The following is an 18,693-nucleotide window of genomic DNA, read 5'->3' on the forward strand; positions in this document are numbered from 1 at the left end:
TCTTAATAAACAGCTTCTACTTAGAAGAGCCTGCAATCTCATAGCCTGGCATAGGATTTCTCTTATTTGCACAGAATAGGAAAAGCCGGTCCTGATGAAACTAAAACTTACAAACTGGAAAAGAATGTGTCATTTTGGCAAATAAGAGGCATATAGGATTCTGCGTCTATAGATAAAAAATTCTATACCCAACAAAGTTTTCCGTGGTTTGGGAAGGTAACGGTACAATATTCATAAGTATAGAAGGATTCCAGAAAAATCTACATAATCGATAGAGAGGTGGAATACACAACGAGGGATGCCTGGGTGCCTTAGTCCATTACGCTTCTGAGTCTTGATTTCAGCTCATGTCATGATGTCAAGGTTCATGGGATCAAGCCCTGCCTCAGGCTCTGCACTAACAGTGCAGAGCCTGTTTGGAATTCTCTCTCTTTCTCTCTCTCTGATCCTTCCCCCTGCTCACACATGCAGGCCCATTCTCTTCTCTCAAAGTAAATAATCATTTTTAAAAAATACAAAATGAAATCTCAAGGAAAATTCTGTGGTTGAGCATTGAATCCTTAGTACATCAAACAATAGTACAGAATGTGGGGCGCCTGGGTGGCTCAGTCGGTTGAGCGCCCGACTTTCGGCTCAGGTCACGATCTCACAGTTCATGGGGTTCAGGCCCCATGTTGGGCTGTGTGCTGACAGCTCAGAGCCTGGAGCCTGCTTCAGATTCTGTGATTCCCTCTCTCTCTGACCCTCCCCTGCTCACACTCTGTCTCTCTCTCTCTGTCTCTCTCAAAAATAAATAAACATTAAAAATTTGTTTTTAAATAGTACAGAATGGACAAGTGGGTTCATTTTACAGATGCAAGAATTCTTCAATATCACATCATCTGTGACTGTGGTAGGTTATCCACAATGTTTGTGAATCTGAGTTAATAAGATTAATACTGTTTCTGGAGTTTAGATAATTCCAAAAAAACAGAAGGAAGAACTTGAGCTAATCCCGTATTTTGTTTGCTTTTCAGTTTGGATCAAGGAATGGGATTTATAACATATATTTGTGGATTCACACTTCTGTTACCCACAGAAACATAGGAACCACCGTTGAGACTCATCACAACAAATGTGTTACTAGTTAACTTGCCATGGAATCCAGTAACCCATGGTTAGGGTCCACTTCTCCTAGTCCCTATAGCACAATCAGGCCACTTTTGCAAGCAGGTGTTGATGACATCAAAATCAGTTTTTCTCATCATTTCAGAAATGCCACACTCACAGATCCCATGGGCATTTTCTAAATGGACCTTCAATTAGAAATCCTTTATTTTGAGACACCTGGGTGGCTCAGTTGGTTGAGCATCCAACTCTTGATTTTGGCTCAAGTCATGATCCCAGGATATTGGGATCCAGCCCCTTGTTAGGCTCCACACTGAGCATGGAGCCTGCTTAAGATATTCTCTCTCTCTCTCTCTCTCCCTCCCCCTCCCCCTCCCCCCTCAGTCCCTCCCTCTTCCCTCCCTCTACTCCTTTCCCCTGCTTATGCTCTATCTCAAAAAAAAAATTTTTTTTTTAAATCGTTCATCTTTGTTTAGATCTTTGTTACTTAAAGTGTAGAGCGTATACCAGCATTGTCATTGCCTGGAAGTCCCACCCAGACCCACTAAATTCAAATCTCCATTTTGAAATGATCCTCTGATGATTTTGTATACATATTAAAGTTTGAGAAGCTCTGTGAGGGTACCTGGGTGGCTCAGTCAGAAAAGTGCCCAACTCTTGATTTTGGCTCAGGTCATGATGTCACATTTCATGAATTCAAGCTCCGTGCTGTCAGCTTGAGCCTCTCTCTCTCCCTCTCTCTCTGCCCCTCCCCCCACTCGTGTGCTCGCTGTCTCTCAAAATAAATAAACTTTAAAAAGTGGAAAGGGCGCCTGGGTGGCGCAGTCGGTTAAGCGTCCGACTTCAGCCAGGTCACGATCTCGCGGTCCAGGAGTTCGAGCCCCGCGTCGGGCTCTGGGCTGATGGCTCAGAGCCTGGAGCCTGTTTCCGATTCTGTGTCTCCCTCTCTCTCTGCCCCTCCTCCGTTCATGCTCTGTCTCTCTCTGTCCCAAAAATAAATAAAAACGTTGGAAAAAAAAAATTTTTTAAAAAAGTGAGGGACACCTGGGTGGCTCAGTCAGTTGAGCCTCTGACTTCAACTCAGGTCATGATCTCACTGTTGGTGAGCTTGAGCCCAGCATGGGGCTCTGTGCTGACAACTCAGAGCCTGGAGCCTGTTTCAGATTCTGTGTCTCCCTCTCTCTCTCTGACCCTCCCTCACTCACATTCTGTCTCTCTCAAAAATAAATAAATGTTAAAAAAATATGTTTTTAAATTAAAAATGAGAAACACTGTGAAACTCACTCCACTTTTAAACCCTCAATAATGCATCTTCCTGTATAATTCTGAATCATCTCATAGCTTAAAGGAGAAAAACGTGTGCTCATTTCAGTAGCTAGTGCAAAGGCAGCTGATAAAGTTCCAAACCCATTCCTAACATTGCTATAATAATTGTGTTGAAGTTTTAGCTTATTTAAGGAGATTGGCATCTTTGCAGTGATGACTTTTCCAGTTCAGTTATCAGTATATCTCCCCCATTTATTAATTTTTCCCACCATATAGCACAAAATTTACTCCTTCCTCTTTAGTTTACTGCATTGGTTAGTTTTGGCTATTATGAATGTCATCTTTTTATCTATTGTTATTTTTGACATATGGAAAATGTATTAAGTTTAGATATACATTTTATAGCTACTTACTTGGAAGAACTCAGTTTTATTTATTTATTTATTTATTTATTTATTTATTTATTTATTTATTTAATGTTTGTTTTTGAGAGAGAGAGAAAGACAGTGTGAGCAAGGGCGGGGGAGGGACAGAGAGAGAGAGAGGGAGACACAGAGCTCAAAGCAGACTCCAGGCTCCGCGCTGTCAGCACAGAGCCTGATGCAGGGCTTGAACTCCTGAACTGTGTGATCATGACCTGAGCTGAAGTCAGACTCTTACCAACTGAGCCACCCAGGAATCCCAGAACTCAATTTTAATAGTTGTTCAGGTGACCCTCTTGACTAATAACTACTTTTTACATTTCTCTTTTTTATTTTAATTTTTTTTAATGTTTTTATTTATTTTTGCAACAGAGAGAGACAGAACATGAGTAGGGGAGGGCCAGAGAGAGAGGGAGACACAGAATCGGAAGCAGGCTCCAGGCTCTGAGCTGTCAGTACAGAGCCCGATGCGGGCTCGAACCCACAGACTGTGAGATCATGGCCTGAGCCGAAGTCAGACGCTTAACCGACGAGCCACCCAGGCGCCCCAGTTTCTCGTTTTTTAAATCTTGTAATCTGTCAAGGAATAAATTCATATGACCCTAATAGTATAGGAAACTCTAAAACACTGAGGACTTAAAAACTATGTGGGTTTTAAATCCCACCTCTGGGAATATGGAACACAGCTACTTTTCCCTATTCCTTCCTCCAAGTGCAACTAAAAGCCCCAGACATTATATGTAAACAGACACAACACTGTGGAAGATGGAGAGAGAAAAGCCAGACTGGCTAGGGCACCTTGAGATCCAAAGAAGGACATGGAGGCGAGTTTCATGGTTTTCTTTGAGCTTAAATATCTCAGTCTTGCTGCAGCAGAGTCTGGCAGCATGGAAATGCTATGGGTGCAGGCCAAAATAAAAAATTAAAAAAAAAAAAAAAGCTCCAGCAAAGACCTGCTGTCTGTGGCCAAAGGATCAGAAAAGGTGCAGCCCACAAAGACAAAACTTTGAGACAGTAACCACTCTCCTCCGGCCACACACCATGGAAAAAAATCTTGACCCCGCACCACTCATGCCCCAAAGTGGAGAGCCTGGCCCTCCACCCTGGATAGAATCTAACCAAGTATCCAGATTACTGCAGAGGCCACTTCCGTGGCCAGAAGCAATAATGTGGCCACTCTCCCTTTCCTTGCTGGGAGGTGTCAAAGGAGGCATGGTGGAGTCAGGACTTGGATCACAACGTGGTGGTAATGAGGCCACCTGCCCCAAAGCCTTCTGCCATCAGTGGGCAGCACATGGGAAATAGTACCAGACACCGCTACTCTCCCAGGCAGAGTGGTACCAGCACCACCGTAGGTGGATAGTTAGAGCTCCCACCTCCCATTCAACGTAATAAGCAGCCCCCACCTCAGGTGTCAGTAGAGGCCAGGTGGAGAACTTGAACTTCCACCCTTACTTGCCAGTAATGAGGCAGCACCAGGACCCTTCCCTTGCCAAACCAATGTCAGGGAAACAGATTAAATAAGTCCAGAATCTTATCATGTAATATCCAGATTTTCCAAATTTCGGTCAACATTTTAAGAAACAAGCAAGCTATAAATTTTAAAAGATAATCAATAGATGCCAATACAGATGACAAAGATGTATAATCATCTGACAAAGATTTTAAAAGCCAAACTAATTTTAAAACTAAAAACTAGAACAAATTTTACAAAACTCAATGGATAGACTCAGCAGCAAAATGGAGGGAACACTGGAGTGAATCAGTGAACTAGAGAATACAATCATAGAAATTACCAGATCTAAACAACAGAGAGGAAAGATTGAAAAAACAGTGAACAGAGCCTCAAGGCATCTGTAGGCCCATAACAAAAAGAGTTCACGTTTGTGCCATCAGAGTTTCAGAGAAAAGAAAGGGGAAGTAGTGAAAAGGCCCTGGAAGAAATAATGTCTGAGAAGTTGCTGTCTGTGGTCAGAGATGCGGAACCACAGAGGCATGAAGCTGAGTCAACCCCAAAGAGGATAGACTCGAGGAAATGCCCAGCGCAGAATTCATGATCCCCCCCAACATATTCTTTAGGAATGAAGGGGCAATCGAGGCATTCTTAGATGAAAGAAAGTTAAGAGAACTTGTCGCGAGCATACCTGCCCTAAAAGAATAGCCTAGAAAGTTCTCTAAACAAAAAAGGAAATGATAGAAGAACTGTGGGGAAACCAGGAAGGAGGGGAGAACAACTGAATGAGTACAAATGCGGGTTCAATACATTTTCTTTTTGCTCTTGAATTTCCGTAATTAGGTTCACAGTTGAAGTAAAAGTTAAAACACTGATGTGGTTCCAAATACGTGTGTGGACAAAATACAATTGTATTATAAAAGGGGGTTGGCGGTAAAGGTATTATGTAGGAAGTTACGGTTTCTGCACTTTGCTGGAGATCAGATTATCTGTAAAAATGAAGCAGCAGTTCTTATCAGTTTGGACATTATCCATCTTTTAAATTTTTGTCAGTTCATGGAGACCCAGTTTTATCTATCAGACGTTCTTGGGAGGGGCACCCGACGGAACCTATCAATTTTAAATACCAACTTTTGAGCCAATAATACCCTACCTTGATGGAAGCATCCATACAAAATACATAATAACGTGTGTAGAGGGTTGTTTACAATGGTATAGTATATAGACAACACGACGTTTTGCCTTTTTTCAGAAAATACGTAACAAAAAGTTAATAAATCTTTTGGAGAGTAGCTAGGTCAAAGTAGGGGTAGGTACATAGGCACATTTTACTTTACAGCTTTTCTCTGTTTTTGCTGTATATCCTTTTATTTTTTTTTTAAGTTTATTTATTTTGAGAGACAGAAAATGTACTCACAAGCGGGGGAGGGGCAGAGAGAAAAGGAGGGAGAGAGTCCCTAGCAGGCTCCATGCCATCAGCACAGAGCCCAAAATAGGTCTCATTCCCACAAACTACGAGATCTTGTCTGAGCCGAGATCAAGAGTCAGACATTTGACCGACTGAGCCCCCCAGGAGCCCCTACTGTATATCCTAATACATCAGCTTCTAGGCATTGAGTACAGATGCTTGGCATAAAAATTTATATCATTATTTTATGTTTTCCTTTTTTTTTGTTAACAGGTCGCATCATAGTATAGGCAGCAAACTACAAATTGCTTTTTTTCTTCGCATTGTATCTTGGAGATCTTCCTACTCCTCGAGATACAGAACATCCCTGTAGCCAATGTATGGGACTCATTCTTCTTAACTGCCATGTAACATCCCTCACTATGACTGCAATTGCACTTGATCTGTATCCCCATGTGTAACCATTCTGCTCTATACATGTTTGGTATTATAAACAATGCGGCCGTAAAGATCCTTCCACACAGGTGCTTTCCATAATTTGATACTGCTAAATTCCCTCAAAAAGACTATACCCATTTGTTCTTTTCCTGAACCTTAGTCCCCTGTCTTTGCTTTTTCATTCACTGCTTGACAGGTGGATAAGGTAGCAACTTTCCCAAAATTATTCTGGCTGCTGCCCCGGGCTCCCTCAAGCTTAGAACCATCCCACATTTTTTGTAGATGTTCTTACATTTTTGTAGAAGTTTGTTCTGTGGTTCTCTCTTTAATCCACTTCCAGCCGTCAGCTGTCTTGCAGGGTCCCTCAGAGTCGTTGATCCATATGCTTTCTTGTTTCTAGTACTATCGTGAATTACTTTAAAAGCCTATTGGTGAGATTTGGGGGAAAGTGGGTGACGGATACATGAAACTCAGTGTATCATTTTTGGAATTACCTGAGAGTCTCTATTGCAAAATTGAAAGTATTTTTTAAAAGCAATTTGTCATTTCTAGAGATTTGAATTGAGACCAGATATCTGGAGCAAGGGCTCAGTTGATCTCCCCCACCCCCCATACTGACTGGCTTATTTTAAATCATCACAGAACATTTTTTTTTTAATGCTAAAAATTCCGTGTACCTTTTTTTAAAAGAAAAAATGAGGTAGATTGATACAGTAGACATGAAATTTATAAAAATAATTTGATTTTTTGTGTTTATCCCCTTTAATAAGGAAACTTTATTTCATTTCTAATTTGAAAACAAAACCAGAGAATTAAAGTGAGTTACATAGTTAGGTTTCAATAAAAAGATTCTCAAAACTGAATTAGAATAGGGGTGTCTGGCTGGCTCAGCCAGTCAAGCATCCGACTTCACTTGGGTCATCATGGTTTACAAGTTCAAGCACTTCATAGGGCTCTGTGCTGTCCACAGGGAGCCTGCTTCAGATCCTCTGTCCCCCTCTCTCTGCTCCTCCCTAACTTGTACACGCACACATGTGCTCTCTCTCTTTTTCTTAAAAATAAATAAAAACATTTTTTTAAGTCTGTTTCTAAAAAAAAATTGATTGGGATAAACTTCAACAATCTGGTATTTAATAATTCTAAAGATAACAGTTTGTTTCCAGTTTTTGTAAATGTTTCCTATAAAAGTTCCCTTTGATGGTGATAAGCTAGTAAAGCTTTGATGATGAAGCATCACTAAACTTTATGTAAAAATAGATAAGATAATAAATGATCAATCATAGCACTTCTATTTTAGGGATCCAGAGTTACAAATGAGTCAAGTATTTTTCTTTCTTTTTGGTCTGGGCCATGGTAGGTCATTTGTTGTAGTAAAGGTACTTATGTAAGTCATTATTTTGAAACATCTTATGTTATAACCAAATGATACCAGTACTCAGTTAACCTGTTTGTATGTTTCAGGGCAATTGCATTTTATTACTGCTTGCCACCCAGAGCTTTGGTAAAATTAAGCTTTCGCATGGGAAAATGGGCTTCTACCTGGTAACTGTGCTTTCTGGAGTTTGGGACAAGCTTCTGCTGTGAGCTGGTGCATTCTGCTCAGTGTAACGTCCACCCCTAGTGATGGCGTTCACATGAGATTTCGAAGGGAGGGTCCCTGACAGTGTTCCAACTCACTGTCTACTGAGATGTACTCTCTTCTTGCGCTTTCTAGAATCAACTGTGAGAAACTGTTGCACACTAATAATTCTCTAACGTGCTGTTTTCCACAGGCTTTTTGGAAGGGACATAAGCAACGGGAAGCATATATGCGCAGACGGCAAACATTCATTGATAATACTGAAAATATTGTGAAGGTAACCATGCCTTCCTACCTTACTAAGTGCGTGGCTTGAACCTTGCTTTTCATTGCAGTTCTGCTTCTGGAAGACAGAGTGTGGAAAGAGTACATGGGGGGCTTAAAGTCAGAATTGAGTCCTGGGTTTGAGTCCCACATCCATTACTCACTTAGCTGATCATCTTCAAACAATTCTGTTAAAACACTGTAACTGGCTCAGGTTCTTTATGTGGTTATGAGAAGAATAATCAGTAAATGCTCTTTCTCTGAGAAGTCCAAATTGATTACTTAAGCTCTGGGGGAAACCAGCTATATTTTGCATCTCTCTTATCATATGCACTAATAATATTAACAAGGCTCAAACTTAACAGTCGAAACCTTAGTTATTAGGCAAATGCAAAACCAGTGAAAAGAAGAAATAGAACTAATTACGACCTGGATATGCAGGGTGAGTGAATGTAACCCAGCTTTCTACCCAAGCTGATGGCTCTCAGTTTCAAGAAAGAAACTGGTGCCCACTCCCCAGTGCTGAAAACCAAAGGATTGGCAGAACTGAACTTGCAGACAACATGGAAATCCAGATGAGATTCGGAATAGCAAGGCTAGAGAGAGATAGGAGTCACATGAGGTTAATTAAAAGACCTTTTTAACTGAGAAGACAGAATGACATCATCCAGATCCATTGTGCTTCTCAGTGCTGTGCTGTGCTTGCTATGGAATACATGGCTGTTCTCTGGGAGAGCTATAGGTCCCAGTCAGTCCCTCATGAGAACTCTAGACCTGTTACCCATAAACAGCTAAAGGATACTGGATGCATTTAAGGGAATGAAACCCTGGACTTTATTTTTGGTTCCCTGTCCCATTGCAACTCTCAGCAAAATGCCTTGAGCTCTTGGTTTTTATTGACTGAGATTAAAGCACAGTGATACAAAGCTAAATTATCTTCCTCATCATAAGGTATAAAATACTTTGAACCCCTAGGAGAAAAAGCAATGAAAGAAGTAGGAGGTTAAGATTGGGCTTTGCTGGGGCGCCTGGGTGGCTCAGTTGGTTAAGCCTCCAACTTCAGCTCATGTCATGATCTCACAGTTCGTGGGTTCTTGCCCTGGGTCGAGCTCTGTGCTGACAACTCAGAGGCTAGAATCTGTTTCGGATTCTGTGTCTCCCTCTCTCTCTGCCCCTCCCGTGCTCATGCTCTGTCTCTGTCTCAAAAATAAATAAACATTAAAAAAAATTTTTAAAAAGATCAGGCTTTGCTCAGCCTTGAGCATCCGACTTTAGCTCGGGGTCATAATCTTGCTGTTCATGAGTTCAAGCTCTGCATCGGGCTCTGTGCTGACATCTCAGAGCCTGGAGCCTGATTCATATTCTGTGTCTCCATCTCTCTCTGTCTCTCACCTGCTCACACTTTCTCTCTCTCTGTCTCTCTGTCTCTTTCAAAAATAAATAAACATTAAAAAAAAAAAGATTAGGCTTTGAGTATTATTTGGTGGGCTTCTAAATTTACCAGAATATCAGTATTATCCTTAGGTTGCATGAAAAGACATTAAAGGTGTTTTTAGTAATTGCCTCAATGTCTCTAACTCATTTTTAGATCCAGTCCTGGTTCCGGATGGTGACAGCACGAAGGAATTACCTTTCACGACTACAGTATTTCAGAGATCATGTAAGACACACAAGAGTGGATTTTCATCCTTAGAATGAATTAAATGAATGCTTGGTTGAGTGTTAGCATTGAATGAGTTTTATTAAATGGTGGAAATTTTTTTTAGAAGAGAAGCCAAGTGGAAGGCTGTTGGTATATTGTATATGCTGTGTGCACAGTGTTCCTGTCTAGTCATTGTATTAAATAGAATATTTTGTCCAGAAAGAGAAAATGAAATGTTTTCTTACATATTTTTCATCCACTTGCTCCCTTTTGTCTTAACACACACACCAAACCTTTTAATTTGGTTAAGCGATACTTTCATGTCTCCCCAGCTGCTGGTGGCTCAAGTTTTAAAACCTCAGTTGTGACTTAGATGGATAGTTGCAAGCCATACATCAGTAACCTAACATGCATTTTAACAGCAAGTCCAGAGCTAAAGGGTGGAAATGAACAGTAGGAGAAAACAATAGGTCTTAGAACTCAATATGGTAATATTTGGAAGCTTTTTTTTCTTCTTTGAATTAAGAATTCATGTTCAGAGTGAGACTTCACTAGTGAAGACTGAATAGGAAATGTGTGAGAAGAAACGGCTGTGGGCTAGTAATGCTAAAGACAGAAGATTCCAGACAAGTATTTTCGAACACTGCTTACAAAGTTTTTATAACTGGTAACCAGTGAAGAAGCCCACAGGAGGAATTTTTTCAGGATCTTGAAAGAATGGATATGTGAACATAGATTAGATCATCTAAATTTGGGGCTAAAATTATTTTCCCCTTTAGATCTCTTTATAAACAGTCCTATACAACCTTGTTGATACTTTTAGCTAACATATCTGACCCTTTCTTCAAAGAAAATGCAAAAAATAAATAGTGAACACACCACATCTAAATGCTGTCTATTCTCAATAGTGTCTCTTCTTAAATACTGTCACTTCTGGGTTGATTGGTTGGTTGGTTTGTTTAATACTGTCAGTTCTTGACTAGTTCTCAATTCGACAATCGTGGAGTAGATGGGCCTCCAGAAGATCATGACTGATCTCATTCTTTTGCAGAAAAATGAAATTGTGAAAATACAGTCACTAGTGAGAGCGAACAAGGCCAGAGATGATTACAAAACACTGGGTAAGTTGGGAGCATAACTCTTCCTCCACTAAGGATAGAGTTATGTCTGGATAAACTCATCATGAGTTGACAATATCCTAAGCCAAAAGGACATTGAACGCACCTACCCTACAGAACATCACAGCTTAGCCTGGCCTGCCTTAAATTTGCTCTTAGGGGGGGTCTCAGTGGCTCAGTTGGTTAAGCACATCCAACTTAGGCTCAGGTCATGATCTCACGGTTTGTGAGTTTGAGCCCGGGGTCAGCCTCTGTGCTAACAGCTCAAAACCTGGAGCCTGCTTCAGATTCTGTGTGTCTCTCTCTCCCCGCCCCGCCCCGCTTGCAAATAGACTGGTTTTGTGGTAACTGAAATGCAAATTTTCATTTCTTTCTCAATTCATTCAGCATCTTTATAAGACTAAGGCATTTTTAATCTGAGAAAAAAAAGTCATTTTTATTAGTCTCTCATTATCCATTTTCACCCATTCCCCCCGGAGAGGCATTGAATACACTCAGGCTTAGAGGTTGCTGCAGCTGTGATATGGCCTGTAAGTGCTGACTAAGAAGGTAGGTGATTACCTGCAATTAAAATACCCCAAAGTGATTGTCAGCATGAAGATGTCACAAGCCTACTATTGACCGAAGAAATCTTAAATTTGAGCCATAATAACTGGTAAAGCTGTAATATTCATTTCTAACAAGTTTATTAGCACATACAGAGATAGAAGGTCATGAGGAGCAAGAAGAGAGAACTTGAGACCAAATGAGATGGCTCATGTTCTCCCAACTTAGCTACATACATGAGCTCTGGAGCATCTCTCAGGCTTTTTCTGATACAGCTATGTCACTAGCAACACCTTTGTTAGAAATAGTAGAACATAGGGGCGCCTGGGTGGCTCAGTTGGTTAAGCGGCTAACTTCGGCTCAGGTCACGATCTCGCAGTCCATGAGTTCGAGCCCCACGTCGGGCTCTGTGCTGACAGCTCAGGGCCTGGAGCCTGTTTTGGATTCTGTGTCTCCCTCTCTCTGACCCTCCCCGTTCATGCTCTGTCTCTCTCTGTCTCAAAAATAAATAAACGTTAAAAAAAAAATTAAAAAAAAAAAAAAAAAGAAATAGTAGAACATAAATTCCATGGGCATCAGGAAGGGAAGGGGGTCCCAGGATCCAAGGTAATTTCTCCAGTAAAGCCCATCAGAAGCGGCAAAATGCTGATAGTCATGGTGTCTAGATTTAGTTCATGTGAGGTTCATGCTCTTAGTTATTTGTGTTGCTGGTTTACCTCTTTTTTTTTCCTTCCCTTGAATGTGAAAACACCCCAGAACCAAGCTGGCAGTTAAAGGAAAATTGATTAGGGCCTCAGTGTAAAGGAGAGGGTGGTGACAGAGTGGCCACACCGGGGCTGATTTGAAGTCATCTTCGTGTTGTTGCTTGTACTCCCTTATCATTAAAAGTCCAGATAGTTTATTCATACAGTTTGCCCAAGTAGATTTCACTAAATGCCTTAACAAATACATTTTTTGTAAAGTTAGAGTGCTAGGGATTTAATTATAATTCATGTTCAAAGCACTGAGGAGAAACACTTTTAAACTTCAGACACCCCTCTGAACAGTTGAGGCTGGTCTCCCAGGTTCTGGGTGCCCACTCTTGGTCCATGCTCAAAGGACAAGGACCAGATTTCAATTTCTAACATAGAACGTGTGTTCCGCTTGTCACTCCATGGGCTCCTGAGTGGCCTTACAGGTCTCCCCTCATTGACTGTTTCTAATTCACCTTTCACCTAGTTCCTGCTTCTTCCCCCATGGTCTTCTGGGCTGAGAGGAAACTTTCCGTTTCCTGTTGCAAAAACACAAACCCCTTATCTGGCTCAGCCCCCAGCTCTCAGAGATAACTTAGTTAACATTCTTTCTCACGTTTCTCATCAATAAGGCACAGATAGATAGAACTTTCTTCTCGGTGGAGAATCCTGGAAGCAGGATGCAAGAAGGCCGATAAATGAGAATTAGATAACTAGAAAATAGTGAGGCCAGATGACATCAGTGGTGTGCACTCATTTATATGATCAGTTTCCTTGTCCAGATTTAACCTGGGAAGAATAAGTCCTTCCAGAGACCCAGGTGCTTCCGCCGCTGTGTTTTTCTACTACTGCTGTATTGAGATACCTGATTTCCCTACGACCGATAATAATTCCAAACATGCCTAACTAAAACATGCTTGTTCCTTTCCCCGCAGTTGGCTCCGAAAACCCACCACTAACAGTGATCCGAAAATTTGTACACCTTTTGGACCAAAGTAACTTAGATTTCCAGGAGGAGCTGGAGGTAGCACGATTAAGGGAAGAAGTCGTGACCAAGATCAGAGGCAATCAACAGCTGGAGAAAGACCTAAACCTGATGGACCTCAAGATTGGGCTCTTGGTGAAGAACAGGATCACGCTGGAGGTCAGTGCGATCTGTGGGGCTGCTGGCTCTCAGAAGAGAGAAGGGGCACGTACGTTTGCCCACATTGCCTTTGTCCAGCTAAACTCATTCGGAATCCAGGATGTGTGGTCCAACTTCCTGGACCATTTTTCTCATGGTTCTCAGACCTGCAACATTTTATGCCCCACCCCTAGATAAGATCTTTTGTAAGACTTCTTTATCATTCTGAAATGAAGTGACGTGAAATGAAGCCTGGTTATGTATGTCCCTCCACAATAAGACTTTACACGAGTATAGAAAAGTAATGTATAATAAAAACATGGATTTCGGCCTGAAAAAACATGGGCCAAATGCAATTAGAAGATGTGCTCAAGTTGCCTGAGGCTTGGATCTCTTCCCAGAATAACCACAGATTGAACAGTCTACCAATAGCTGCAGACGAGACTCTGGATACCAGTGAGAGGTGGAACTGTAGTGATTTCATCTCCCAAAATGGAAAACGTCTCTTTGCAAAGTTCACAAGAAGCAAGGAGTTCTCCCCCACAGAATTGCAGTCCTAGAAAATCCAATATATATTAAACCTGGGGGGAGGTATTTTGCTTTCACCTAAAGCAATTAGATTTGAGACTCAAATAATTACAGAATTTTGACCTACATGAATGACCAGCAGGACACCGAAAAATCCAGCCATGCAAAATAGGGACAGTTATTTACACAGGACTGTCGTACAAATCGCAGGACAGTAGTGCTCCCTGCCCCCACCCAGTAGAAGCCAGCAGTCCCTTAGAGTTGTTAGGGTGTTAAAAAAAAAAAAAAACCTTTGCACATTTCCAAAATGGTCCCTACGGAGTGGGGTGGCCCCCAAAATAGCCTCTAAGTAAGTAATGCTACAGTTTTGTATCTTTATGAAACTTGTTAATGTCAGAGCTCCCTCAAACTATGTGAAAAGTTTCATTTTTACCCAAGAAATGGAAATTTGTAGGGTAAGATCTCTTACCATGCCACTGTCCCAGTGCCACATCAGTTTTCAGAAAATGTATAGGTCAAGAGGGGCATAGGGAGCTGACCTTCTGGAAACACTGAGAAAGCTACCATGCGTCAAACATAGAGTGCTCACTGCCACTGACTTGAGCCTATGGTTCTGGAAAACTGGGAGATGAGCAGCTCAGAAGGCCAGCAGATAAAAGGACATGAACACCCCACTCTTGTCTCCAGCCCTCACAGAGAAATAGTGAAATAGTGCACAAAAAATAAGGAAAATAGAGCAATTTACAAAACAGGAAATGATACTCTTTTCTAAATATTAAAAACAGTATAGTGTAAATGTTCTGTATTAAGTCTGTTTTCATTATTTTATCCGGAAGAACCGTAGTCCTCTCCTTTTTAAAAATAATGTGTTTGTGTTTGACAAACATGAGAATTTTTCAAGTGTAATATATTCCAGAAGGTCCTTCAGAAAACGCCTTTTATAGCCTTAAACTACTGTTTTACCCAATTCCCATAAAGTTGTAAACAGGAAATGCCTTGCCTTTTAAAGTAAAGGCTAGTTGCAAAATAGTAAATGGTAGAAATAACATGTAGCTTGTTATTCATGTGGATAATGAAACCATGGCAAATTTTCAGGTTTTTTAAATGTTTAAGATTGTTCTTTTAGGTAATCCTAATTGATAGCTTTGTGAAACAGCTATTTTTTCAATTTACCTTTTCAAATGCCAAATATTGATCACTTACTGGAAATTAAAACTAAGGATTATTAAATATATGGTCTTTAGTCTTACAGTAGCATTTTTAGTTTGATGTTAAGAATAGTACTGTTGAAGCTTTATTTATAATAGTGAAAAAGTGGGAAATAACCCAAACACAAAAACAATAGAGAACAGCAGTAGGTTATATAGCCACGAAAAATAATTTTTCCAAGGCAGGGGGCTAATTCAAGGGCAGGGGGAAGAGTGTGCAGTGTAATAGAGAAGACCGTAGTACTTAAAGCAGTACAATTTCATTTGTTGTGGAAAATATATATATATACTTAAAGCTAGGGAAAAAATGATTTTTCTTGGGGTGGGTAGTAAAATTTAACTTCTTGATCCTTTTTTATTTTTAAACAGTAAGCATATTTTTAGTGAGGAAGAAATACTTTTTGTGATGTTTATTTTCTTTTTTTTAATGATAAACACTATTATTTTTCTTAATATTTTTTACATTTATTTATTTTATTTTTTTAATTTTTTTTCCATATATGAAATTTATTGTCAAATTGGTTTCCATACAACACCCAGCGCTCATCCCAAAAGGTGCCTTTCTCAATACCCATCACCCACCCTCCCCTCCCTCCCACCCCACATCAACCCTCAGTTTGTTCTCAGTTTTTAAGAGTCCCTTATGCTTTGGCTCTCTCCCACTCTAACCTCTTTTTTTTTTCCTTCCCCTCCCCCATGGGTTTCTGTTAAGTTTCTCAGGATCCACATAAGAGTGAACACATATGGTATCTGTCTTTCTCTGTATGGCTTATTTCACTTAGCATCACACTCTCCAGTTCCACCCATGTTGCTACAAAGGGCCATATTTCATTCTTTCTCATTGCCGCGTAGTACTCCATTGTGTATATAAACCACAATTTCTTTATCCATTCATCAGTTGATGGACATTCAGGCTCTTTCCATAATTTGGCTATTGTTGAGAGTGCTGCTATAAACATTGGGGTACAAGTGCCCTTATGCATCAGTACTCCTGTAATGTTTATTTTCAAGAGAGAGGGAGACATAGAATCTGAAGCAGGCCCCAGGCTGTGAGCTGTCAGCACAAAGCCCGACATGGGGCCCGAACACACGAACTGTGAGATCATGACCTGAGCCGAAGTCAGATGCTTAACCGACTGAGCCACTCAGATGCCCCAGGGAAAAATATTTTTAAAGGAAGTAGCTTAGTTTGTAAAGAATAATTCCAGCTCTCCAAAGTAACCATGTGTCTTAAAATTCTTCTAAAATTGGCATTCCTTGGGGGCACCTGGGTGACTCAGTTGGTTAAGCGCCAAACTCTTGATTTGGGCTCAGTTCATAATCCCAGGGTCTGTGTGATTGAGCCCCACATCAACTCCACGCTGAGTATAGAGCCTCCTGTAAGATTCTCTCTCTCCCTCTCCCTCTGCTCTCCCCTGCTTACATGTGTTCATTCTCTCTCTCTCTTGCTCTCTCTCTAAAAATTAAAAAAAAAAAAAATTTTTTTTCTTTAAATTGGCGTTCCTTACTGGGCTGGCTTAGTCAGGAGAGGGTGCAACTCTTCACCTTGAGGTCATGAATTCAAGCCCTAAGTTGGGCATAGAGCTTAATAAAAAATAAATAGGGGTGCCGAGGTGGCTCAGTTGCTTGAGTTTCGGACTCTTGATTTTGGCTCAAGTCATGATCCCAAGGTCAGGGGATGGAGCCATGCTGAGAGTGGGGCCCGCTTAAGATTCTCTCTCTCTGGGGCACCACTGGGTGACTCAGTCATTAAATATCTGACTTCGGCTCAGGTCATGATCTCACAGTTCATGAGTTCACGTCCCACATCGGGTGAGCTTGAGCCCTGCTCCATGTGACCTGGAGCCTGCTTTGGGTGAGCCCCACTTCATGCTCTCACACTGTCTCTCTCTCTGCCCCTCCAGAGATTTTCTCTCTCTCTCTCTGCCCCTCGCTCATTTGTGCCCTCCCTCTCTCTCTCAAAACAAAAAAAAATTCTGTCTCCTTCCACCCCTCTCCCCAGCGCGTGCTCGCTCTCTTGCTCTCTCTCTCTCTCTCTCTCTGTCTCTCTCTCTCTCTCTCTAAAATAAAAAATAATTGGTGCCTGGTGGCTCAGACAGTTAAGCGTCTGACTCTTGGTTTCAGCTCAGGTTATGGTCTCGCAGTTCAGTGAGTTCAGCACCGACAGTGTGGAGCCTGCTTTGGATTCTCCTTCTCTGCCCCTCGTATGCTTGAGCATGCACTCCCTCTCTCTCTTTCTCTCAGAATAAATAAACTTAAAATAAAATAAAATTTTATAATAAATAAAATTGGCATTCCTGCTAGAAATCACAGAAAGTCAGTGGATGAGTGAAGTGGCTAACATTGGTTTTAGGCAAAAACATTGGCTTGTAGATGGAAACAGAACAACTGGGGTAGAAGTTTCTTAGAGACATAGGGAGGAAGAAGGGTATAAACTCAAACTACTCTGAAAGAAAATCTGGATAGAAATTAAAAGTAGTTTTTTTAATGTTTATTTATTTTTGAGAGCGAGACTGAACGCCAGTGGGGGAGGGTCAGAGAGAGAGGGGGACATAGAATCCGAAGCAGACTCCAGGCTCTGAGCTGCCAGCACAGAGCCCGACACGGGGCTCAAACTCACCAGCCATGAGATCATGACCTGAGCCGGAGTCCGACACTTAAATGACCAAGCCACCCAGGCGCCCCAAAAGTAAAAGTCATCTTGAATCCCTGAAATTCCCAGTGATGAATGTGGTGTATCATAAAAGACTTGAAGGCCAGGGCTGCCTGAAACCCAGGTGAAGACTAATTTTACCGCTTCATTACACCATTTCACTGTGTATATTAGCAGGTTTCCATGGTCAGGTTTCTTAACCTCTCTGAACCTTGTTTTCTTCACTGAAAATGTGCTAAATGTTTCCCATATATTGTTTTTAATCTTGACAGCAGCTCACACTGCTATTATTAAGCCCATGTTATAGACTTAGGAAACAGGCTTAGAGAGGTTAACCTGCACAAGGTCGCAAAGCTTACTAGGCTTCGCAGATACCCCTATTTTCGTGTCTCCAAAACCCCAAACCTTGGACTAGTCTGTAACTTCCATAAAACTTCTCATATTACCGCATATAACCTGCATGCAGGTATCTGTTATTAGGGGAAGGGACAAAATGGTGGCAATATGAAAATAAGAGAATGTCATGAACGAGTTATTAAATACTGTTGCTCCTTCAAACCATGATTCTTCAAATGTTCAGTATTTATTGCTAAGAATAGAGGACATTAACTTTCTATTAATGAAAAGCATATGACTCTGTTTGGAACCCCTCTCTGGGTTGGCCTTCGGCCCCTTCTTCAACCTTCCCAAAGAAAACTTGCCTTGCCACAAGAGCCGTCTTGAGCAAGGCATAGTTTCCCCGGAAAGAATGAAGAAAGAAGGGCTTATTGCCGGTGCTGCGCTTGGACCTGCAGCCGATACTGTTCCATCCGCACAGCTGCTAACTCCCTCGCCCTTCCCCTTCAGGACTCAGCCTCTGATGCTCCTGCTTCCCATCCCAGATGACTCTCCCTGTCCTGTCCTCGCCAGAGGTCTCTATTTCTAATGCAGAGCAATTTAGTTCTAGAAGCCCAGGAGCTTGCTTGCCACACCCACTCTCCTCTTGTGTGTACGTCAAAAACCATGATGTAAAGATGGACTCTGGGATCAGAACATACGAGAAGTCTTCAGTTTCCAGAGCTACCTCAGTGGACAATAATTGGAGGGAGAGTTAAATAGCAAGTTGTTTTTTTTTTTTTCTGCCATGTATTTAAAACCAAGATCATGTGTTTATTCCATGTATTTGAGGGAATTCAATGGTCTATACCTCACCAGTTACTTGAAGACA

General features: G+C 41.3%; 1 protein-coding gene across 5 annotated transcripts in view; it reads left to right on the top strand.

The window, feature by feature from the left end:
• IQGAP2 (IQ motif containing GTPase activating protein 2) overlaps nucleotides 1-18,693 on the top strand; it is a 299,037-nt gene that overhangs the window by 236,040 nt on the left and 44,304 nt on the right. For all 5 annotated transcript variants that reach the window (XM_011284171.4, XM_019835765.3, XM_019835759.3 and 2 more), the window contains 4 exons: nucleotides 7,867-7,950; nucleotides 9,526-9,597; nucleotides 10,631-10,700; nucleotides 12,910-13,118. In XM_011284171.4, coding sequence (XP_011282473.3) covers nucleotides 7,867-7,950; nucleotides 9,526-9,597; nucleotides 10,631-10,700; nucleotides 12,910-13,118 — 435 coding nt within the window. The remainder of the gene's footprint in view (nucleotides 1-7,866; nucleotides 7,951-9,525; nucleotides 9,598-10,630; nucleotides 10,701-12,909; nucleotides 13,119-18,693) is intronic.

Source organism: Felis catus, chromosome A1 (assembly GCF_018350175.1).
Source record: "Felis catus isolate Fca126 chromosome A1, F.catus_Fca126_mat1.0, whole genome shotgun sequence".
Lineage (NCBI taxonomy): Eukaryota > Metazoa > Chordata > Mammalia > Carnivora > Felidae > Felis > Felis catus.